At 32.9% G+C, this 9,938-nt stretch overlaps 1 protein-coding gene across 4 annotated transcripts in view; it reads right to left on the bottom strand.

The window, feature by feature from the left end:
• Window positions 1–210: 210 nt before the first annotated feature.
• Window positions 211–9,938, bottom strand: part of LOC149797317 (oxygen-dependent coproporphyrinogen-III oxidase-like) — a 53,490-nt gene continuing 43,762 nt past the window's right edge. For all 4 annotated transcript variants that reach the window (XM_089962042.1, XM_089962040.1, XM_089962044.1 and 1 more), the window contains 2 exons: window positions 6,402–6,531; window positions 211–623 (listed from right to left, as the gene is read on the bottom strand). In XM_089962042.1, the coding sequence (XP_089818168.1) occupies window positions 537–623; window positions 6,402–6,531 (217 nt within the window). In that variant the 3' untranslated portion in view covers window positions 211–536. The remainder of the gene's footprint in view (window positions 624–6,401; window positions 6,532–9,938) is intronic.

Raw genomic sequence — 9,938 nt, 5'->3', positions numbered from 1 at the left:
GTAAGATGAATTAAATAACTATCGACTTTTCATTAAGATCATGTACAACAGTTATTCATACTTCAGCAAAAAACTCATAATAAATCTCAAAACAATTCACCAATGTTGTGACATATTAAATACCTGTATATTCAAAGTTAGTTATAAAAAAGTGCTCAAATGATGTCAATTTAAGGATTCATATGGAAGAAATAAGGCAAGTGAACTTCATTTCATATCCATTATTTAATTCTTCACTGTTCAACATATATAAAATAAATATTGAATTACTTAGCCAAGTGCCATCCAACATCCCAAAGATGTGAGATTAAACATGATAGATAAAATTCTACATTCACTAGTTTTCTCACAATTTTTCAATGTATTTAAATATAAAAGTCATAAAAATGAGAGAAAAATATATATCTGCTTGGCAGTACAAAATTCTACATTCACCAGTTTTCAGTAGATTTTTCAATGTATTCAAAGGTAACAGTTATATAAAAGAAAGTACAGTAAAAAAAAATGAGAATTTCTAAATGCTATTGTTTTATGTATTAAGCCCATGATCTGGGTTCTTTAAGAATTTGAACCATTTCCTCTTCCTTTGATCCTGGTGCTACCTGGTGGCAATACTCCCATCTCTGTAAAGATAAAATCGGATAGGTTTAATTTTAATAGGGATAAAATATGAGTGACAATTTATTCCAGACAAATTACGGGTGACAATTTTTTCTAGGTTACAAATGTGAAAATAATTCACTTGTCAAAATAAAAAACACACCTGACAAGAAATATCAATCAAAACATATTGGTAAACAGTGGTGTTGGGATGTTTCCAGATTTGTGATGACTGAATTTTTATTCGTTTATTTAAGCCATTTGTTGTTTGTTTCAAAAGGCCATTTGTGAAACTAAAGCCACAGAAGTACCTGTTTGTTATTTCATTAAAAATGGAATTCTTATGAGAAAATGGAGACCTCCCAAGGTACCTGCTGGTGATGAGTGGTCAGTGAACTATCAAATTGTAGTTCCAAAATCATACAGACAGGAAATTCTTAGGCTGGCCCATGAAACTCCTTTGGCTGGTCATTTAGGGATTAATAAGACTTATCACAAGATCTTGAATCACTTCTACTGGCCAAAAATTAAAAGTGATGTTTGTAAATACTGAAGATCTTGTCTTACTTGTCAAATGGTAGGAAAACCCAATCAGATGAAACCTAAGGCTCATCTGCAACCTAGTCCTGCATTTGATGAACCATCTAGCAGAATAATGGTAGATTGTGTCGGTCCCTTACCTAAGACCAAGTCAGGTAACCAATACTTGATGACCATTATGTGTGTGTCAACAAGATTCCCAGAGGTACTTCCTTTGAGGAATATTAAAACTAAAACAATAGTAAAAGTTTTGATAAAGTTTTTACTCAATTTGGCCTTCCTAATGGGTCAAATTTTAGGTCTGGAATTTTCCAGCTGATTGTGCTTGAATTTGGCATTCAGCAATTCAAAAATGAAATTTTGGTCTGAAAGAGCTATGGTGGAGAGAACTTTTGAGTCTGGCAATAGAGATCTGTCTCTCTTGCTCATTTTTCAAAATTTTCTTCAGATTAGGTATTGCAGCCCGTACAAAGTTAAGAAAATGAATGAGTTAAATTATAATAATAGTACTCCTGGGATGTAAATAAATTATAGGAGTACCAGTATGTTGATAGAGATAGCAGGTTAAACATGCAATTAATTTAGTTGTACATGTCCCACTCACTGAGGATTTAAGTGAAGGAATACCATTGGACTCTACTGATTTTGGAGTAACAAATCTTCAGAATTCAGAAATTGTGAATAATCTGGACCAGAAACTTTCACATTTGCAACAACATGAAAGGAATGAACTTAAACAGTTATTACTTGAATATAAGCACTTATTTCCAGATGTTCCTAAAAGAACAAATAAAATTTACCATTGTATGCTGAAATTGTAAATTCCACACCTGTGAAACAACACCCGTGGAGGATAAACCCTCTCAAACAAGAATACTTGAAAAAAAGAAATTCAGTATTTGCTGGAGAATGATTTCATAGAACCAAGTAAAAGTGACTGGAGTTCACCACGAATACTTGTTCTGAAACCAGATAAAACTTTCTGCATGTGTACTGATTACAGAAACGTGAACAGTGTGACTAAAACAGATCCATTTCCATTACCAAGAATCAATGAATGATAAAATTGGAAATGTAAAATATGTCACCAAATTTGACCTTCTGAAAGGATTTTGGCAAATTCCACTGATGGAATGGGCAAAGGAAATTTTGGCATTCGTGATTCCAGATGGATTTTATCATAATAAAGTGATGCCGTTTATGATGAAGGGTTTGCCAAGTACTTTCAACATCTAATGAACATGATTATCTCTGGTCTAGATTATTGTGATGCTTACATCGATAATGTCATCATCTACAATACCACCTGGAAAGAACATTTAGTGACAATTTGGAAATTCTTTGACAGACTCACTGATGCAAATTTGACAATTAATTTATCCAAAAGTGAGTTTTGCTGTGCTTGTGTAACATTTCTAGGACATATCGTGGGACATGGACAAGTTAAACCTATAGATGCTAAGGTCAAGGCTATCTCTGAATTCCCTGTGCCTATCAGTAAAAAGCAACTGATGCGATTTTTGGGTATGGCTGGATACTATCGGAAATTTTGTTCCAATTTTTCCATAACTGCTGAACCCCTGACAAATTTATTGAGCAAGAAAACCAAATTTCTTTGGACTGAAAAATGTCAGGAGGCTTTTGATAAGTTAAAGGCCATACTTAAAAGTGCACCAGTTCTTACAGCTCAAAATTTCAGCCAATCATTTAAGCCGTCTGTCGATGCAAATGATGTTGGGGTTGGAGCAATATTGATTCAAGAGGACGAAAATGGTGTTGATCATCCAGTGTGCTATTTTTCTAAAATATTAAATAAGCACCAGAGAAATTATTCAACAATCGATAAAGAATTTTTGGATTTGATATTAGCATTACAACTTTTTGAAGTTTACATTAGTTCAGCTCCTTCTCCAATTATTGGGTTTAGTGACCATAACTCCCTTACTTTCATTGGCAAGATGAAGAACAAAAATCAGAGATTACTAAAGTGGAGTTTTTATTGTAGGAATATAATACTGACATCAGGCAGTTTAAGGGAAAAGATAATTCAATAGCAGATGCACTTTCACATGTATACAAATGTATTATTTTATGTATACTTTGTATCACAAAATTTTTTATGTTATTTTTTTATATAAACCACATGTATAATTGACCTGTTGTAAAAAAAAGCTTTATTATATAAGTCTTTCTTTTTCTTTTATGGGGGGAAGTGTTATGTATATGTAATTTAATTGTTAGTTTGTTAGTTTCAAAGTTTTTATTTTTATTCCATTACATGTTACTGTAATGTAATTTTGTTGACTTGATTTGATATTGTCCAGAATAGAGTTCAGTTCTGACTGATCTTCTTTAAGTTTTATTTTATTTTCGATGTAAACAACTAATAAATGATACAATGTATCTTTTTGCTGACTTTGTTTCACAATCAGTGACAGTTTTGGCAAACAACTTTAAAAAGAAAATGTTATTCTTTCTTAGAGTATGAATCATTAAGTTGAGTCAAGGTCACAGCTGGTTGACGTGATATTTATTATGTAACAAACTTCCATTTCTTCCAGAAGGTTGAACTTTTGACCCCATCAGGGAATCTGTTTTGCATTGTAGTTACTTTTATAGCTGATGTTATGATAAGAATTGTAGCAGTTGTGACTTAACACTTGAGACGTCAAGTTGTTTTATGTTGTGTCCAGTTTGGGCTGAATTATTTTATTTTCTTCAAATTATTGAAATTCAAGTGATTCCTTTCCCTGGAAATACAAATTTAAAGTAATTATTTTCTCTGGAAATACATCAGTGCTCTGACAATTCTTGGAGGAAGATATTTTTTGAAAATTATACATAATTCAAAAACTGGAATAATATTTTCTGTGATTCAACAAGAGACTGTTGGCACATCAGTACAATGCTGACTATTACAGACGTCATCACCTTCCATCTTGGATTCCGTCAGGATTTGGACTCTGATTCACTTAGAACTTTTCATTGATAGGACTTGTGTTTTTGAATTCCTGGATTATTTTATTTTTGGACTTAATTCGCAATACCATAAGTTCCTTTTTATTATTGTTCACTTAGTATTTTAGGGAAATAAATTATTTGTTTAATTTTACTAAGCTTGCTGTCTTCACTCTTTTCTGTTACTTATTTCATGAGCATAGACTCGTAACAGTTACAGAAAGTTTAGTTCAGGCATGTGATATATAACTAATGTTAATGTGACAAAACAAATGTTATTATTTCAGTCACATTTACCTTGTTCTTTGACCTTTTAATCCCAAAATCAACACGTTATCTTATCTCAAGTCCAGGCCATCCTCAAAGTCTGGCAAACATACATGATGGAAAATGAGATATGTGCAGAAACCAGTTTTTTTTTCTTTCAGTCATAGTGATGTTAATATTTGACCTTCTGACCTCAAAATGACAGGGATCTTCCTTACCCCATGTACAAGCTATCCACAAAGTTTGGTACCGGATTTTAGACAAGAACTTGAATTTTTGTTTGCAAATAAATTTTCATTTTTGGGGGTCACAGTGACATCAATATCTGACCCAAAATTGATAGGATTCTTCTTTAATCCATGCAAGTCATTTACAAAGCCTGATATCTGTTGAGGGCGGAGAACTGGAGTTATTGTGCAAAAAACGTTTCTCTTCTTTGAAGTAAGGTGACTTTGGCCTTTTAACGTTTAACCCCAAAATCAATCACGTTTTGTCTTTAGCCCAGATGCAAGCCATACACAAAGTTTGGTAGCTGAAAATTGTGGACAAGTTAAGTTATTATGTGGAAATAAAATTGGTAACAGACTGAGAGACAGATGGGCTAACTGGATGGATGGACAAAATCAGAACATAATATGTATTAATGCATCTAAGAAGTTCTTTTTCTGCATTTTTGATAATGTTTCTATGAATTATGTTCAACCTATTTTTTTTTACATTTCTCATTGGAATGCATTGTATGATGATGTATAAAACTTATAACACAATCTGACATACTGCCTGGAATGCCTTTGTATGATGATGTATAAAACTTATAACACAACCTGACACACTGCCTGGAATGCCTTTGTATGATCTCCTATGACTAAAAGACTGTACATTAGCTAACCAACAATGTTTAAAAAGGGTATTTTATTTTAACAAGATTTTCCTCATGAAAGGTTATGTTAACATATATTTTGTTTATAGTAAATATTTGTCAGCATTATCAGTGAAGCAAACTGATATGTAGCAATGTGTAAAGTGCATTAAAATTATTTCTCATCAACTTTCATTTTTTCCCAGTGATGCCACATTTAAGGTCACAATCATCCATACTTTACAAAAATAATCAACAGAAAATTCCACTAATTAGTGCTTTTAAGTTAAGATATGGAAAGATATGTAATTGGACTGGGTAGTTCCTGCATCACTGACAACAACTTGCATCTTGTTTACATGGCTATTGATTTTGTTGATGTTTACATGTGCAAACAATGCATACTTAGTTCTTCAACATACTGCACTGTGCAATCATGAGTTGATAACCATTTCAGCTGGGTTATTTTGTTGCTGTCTACCGACAACACATTCAATTAATCTACATGATAATGTGGGTAACCAAAGTGGTTTCTAGTTTTTGATGGTCATCTCTTTAATCACATTTCAATTACAAGTTTTTGCCTATGGGTTAAACATTCCCAAGTTTTTGCTCCAACTTAAATATTCTTTATCTTTTTAGCAGCTTTAAAGAACGTAATCAGTGCCTGGGACTTGAATGTACTATTGAAGATAATTACAACTTAATTTGATGCCTGGAAAAGTGGAGGGTCTAGATATTTAGTCAAGGATGACATAGTTTAGTCTCAGCTGTAAATATGTTGATCATATAAGAAATAGTGAGCTGTACAATATTTCCAATTATAAAAATATCTTTCAACTGGAGGGTCAGAATTATGCTGCATCATATGTATTATGAATTAGTAGTATAATAATTTCATCAGTATCCTTTCAAGTTTATACAATTTCACACTAACTAAAATGTTATAATTCACACAATCTATACATATACCTCAACATCTATACATACATACATACATACATACGTATGTATGTACGTACATACATACATACATACATACACATGTACGTGCAAGCATGCATCAACGCAAAAGCATCAATTGTGCATTTATCAAACCACTGAGTGATTAGAATTTTGGTATGTAGCACTAAGTGATGTTAACCAGTTAAAAGATACAAATATTATTAGTACTTACCGCAGTAAGTGGCAGAGACATAAGTATGCTCTCATATCTAGCACCTGGTGTGAAAAGTCCAAATTTTGTCCCTCTGTCATAGATAAGGTTAAATTCCACATAGCGGCCTCGTCTCAACAGCTGCCACTCCCTATGGAGAAAAATGAAGAAGAGAGATGTATTTCAAAGGGGGATGAGCGTGTTGGTCGGATGCATGCCAGCCATCATAAGGCATTACTACATTACTCAAGTTCCTTGTATATTTCCTTAAATTATTTTTTTAAAACACTTTTAAAGAAAACCCATATAGTAGTCATAATTGCAAATTCAAGTATATCTGACTTGCACTAGATACACTATATATATATGTATATATTTGTGTGTGTGTATATATATATATATATATATATATATATATATATATATATATATATATATATATGTATATATATATATATATATATATATATATATATATATATATATATATATATATATATATATATATATATACACACACACCCACACACATAATCTATGCACAGGTTATGTTGCATTTTCTGGAAATAGATGCATTTGAATCAAATGCATGCAGTTTTAGGGTTGATGAACTTTTCAGAACCATCCAAATCTCATCTGTTTACTTTTTAAAAAACATTTTGTTTTCTATTTAGGCTTTTATTGCTGCTTTCCACTTAACACAATAAACATACTTCAGGAAAAAATCAGTGGAAAAATTTAACGATTGTGTAAGGACTTTAATTGGACACAATAACAATAAATACTCTGGTCAGATCCACATTTCAAGATGTACACACAAGACAGGTATGTGCATGTGTATGTGTTGGATTTTCAACGTAGCTTGAACAATTTTTCAGTCAAATCTCTACAATGTCTGCAGTGTGGTAGTTTATAGTGATGTCTAGCACTGAAGCATAATACCACAGACATGCAGCATGATGTCCCACCCAGTCACATTATCCTGACACCAGGCATACCAGTCCCAATGCTAACCTCTTAACGCAGAGTTTCTAGCGAAAAACAAGACAGGCATTTGTGTCCTATAAGAAAGCTGCCCTATACCACCTTACCATCATCCCTTAAATGTGTTTTATCTAAAGGGTGAAACTTTTAGAATGATAAGTTTGATGTTCCAAAGCTTGTTGGTACTGTTTTCTTTACACATATATTGCAAAGTATATAGAACATTCCAATTTATGCAATATTATATAGCATATGGAATCTTCCATCCAGTAATGAGTCAATGCTGCTTTATCTATTTCACTACCTTTAACACAAATGTGACTGCAAGATTTGGGATAAAACAAGGATTTCTGTTTGATAAGGGAATATATAAATATGAATTTTATATTTTGGGAGATTTAAATGCAATTAAAAAAATATCTGAGAATGATAACATTTTCTGTAGAAGTAATGGAGACTTTATCCAGTAATAAGTTTGAGATGGTAACACCGGCAATGGCAGCTGCATCCTTGTCACCAACTGTCTGTATACATGTATGGCCACATTCAGCTTCAATTTCATTAAATTGACTAAACAAGTGTGCCTTGATAGGGACTGACATTTACAAGAATTCAAGATAAGACCATTTTTATTCATGTTAACTGGTGACTGTTGAAACCATCCCCTGATATTCTACACTGAAACAAGATTTTCATGTTATCTGCAGTGGTGGACATACTGGATGTCAGATTTGGTATTTTCATTTAGGACAAAATAGACATCATTAGGAGTCATTTGGTGAAAACCACACATAATAATGATCATCTATTTTTGTGGAGGAGATGGTAGTGACAACAATATTTTCAAGGCAGCCGATGTGGCAGCCAGAATGGTATAACTGGCACCAATTTTATAAATATTGGCAAAAACTCAATGTTGATAAAGCCTTCCATTAGGAAGGAGTAAATATAATATTTTCATGATAGTTACCACTGGTGCCATATTAAGGGTCAGTAATTTCATTTAGGACACCTTATGAACTCTTCTGATGACAAGCCAATGTCAAAACAACTTTCCATTTTCAAGGATTTGCTTGTTTTAATAATGGCCACCATATCTGATGGCAAATTGGTATCATCTATAAAAACTTGACACCCCTTAAAACTTGGATGATTTCTGTCAAATTTGGTCAAAATCTGTCCAGTGAGTCTTGAGAAACCGCTTAAAGGTTTTTCTATTTTTTTGTAATGGTGGCCATATGTGATGGTAAACAAATCAAAAGCCCTTCATTCCACGATGTTTTATTTAAAATTTATCTAAATTTTGTTGAGCAGTTCTTGAGAAAATGGTTTACAAAAAGCTCCATTTGTGTTAGCAATTATTTTTTCCCATATTTGTTATAGATTGGAATTTTAAAGCCCTATTTGTCATGACTTTCCACAATGTCAAATTTGTTTGAGAAGTTATTTTAAGGTTTTTCTATTTATAGTAATTGCATCATTATTGGAGTGGGTCGGTGGTTCTTTCCGGGATTTTCCCGGGTTCTTCCTCCACCATTAATACTGGCCGCCATGTATAGCCTATCATGTGCTGAAAAATGGCGTTAAACCCCACAACAACAACAACAAATCATTATTGGATGGTGGATGAGCATATGTTATACCAGCTAGAACACTGTTCATGTAAGGATGCCCTCTGTAAAATTTAAATGAAATTAATCCACTATTATTCACAATAAGCTTAAAAAAGTAAATGTGGACAGATGGACAAAACATGTGGAACCACACAAGGTTGTCATGAACAATACAGGTGGTAGAGCTATGGCTTTACCAAATTTAGAGTAAAAGGTATATGGACTGTAATGAGAAATTACAGCTCAGAGGAAGGGGGTTGTTTATATATGTGCTTCCTTTAATTTGCTAAGAGTCTAAGAAACAAAAGAAATAAGCACCATTTATCATGTTGCAGAAAGACCTTTGGTCCTCTCATTTTGAAAGGTAATTGCTTGTAACTTTCATTCTTCTATCCACCCTTCTACTGTTATCTTCCATCCACCCTTCTATTGTTATCTTCTATCCACCCTTCTACTCTTATCTTCTATTCACCCTTCTACTCTTATCTTCTATCTACCCTTCTACTGTTATCTTCTATCCACCCTTCTACTGTTATCTTCTATCCACCCTTCTACTCTTATCTTCTATCCATCCTTATACTGTTATCTTTATACTGACTGATGCATATAATCTCTTGTTGTCATTACAATGTCAACTGCTGTTTTTTAACAACTGGACAATCATCATTACCTAACATTTTCTAGAAGATGGCCTGGGCAGACAATGGCCTTTACAGCTAAGACATATTTTCATTTCATTAAGGATAAAATAGTCAGGCAAAAACCTTTACAGCTCAGACATATTTTCATGTCTTTATGGATAACCAAGTCAGGCAAGGGCCTTTATAGCTCAGACATATTTTCATTTCCTTATGGAAAGCCTAGTCAGACAATAGCCTTTACATTTCAGACATATTTTCATTTCTTTATGAATAACCTAGTCATGCAAAGGCCTTTACAGCTTAGACATACTTTCATATCC

Source organism: Sinohyriopsis cumingii, chromosome 6 (assembly GCF_028554795.1).
Source record: "Sinohyriopsis cumingii isolate HCF-2022 chromosome 6, ASM2855479v2, whole genome shotgun sequence".
In the NCBI taxonomy this organism is placed as follows: Eukaryota; Metazoa; Mollusca; class Bivalvia; order Unionida; family Unionidae; genus Sinohyriopsis; species Sinohyriopsis cumingii.
This window is presented reverse-complemented; position numbering and strand designations above follow the sequence as displayed.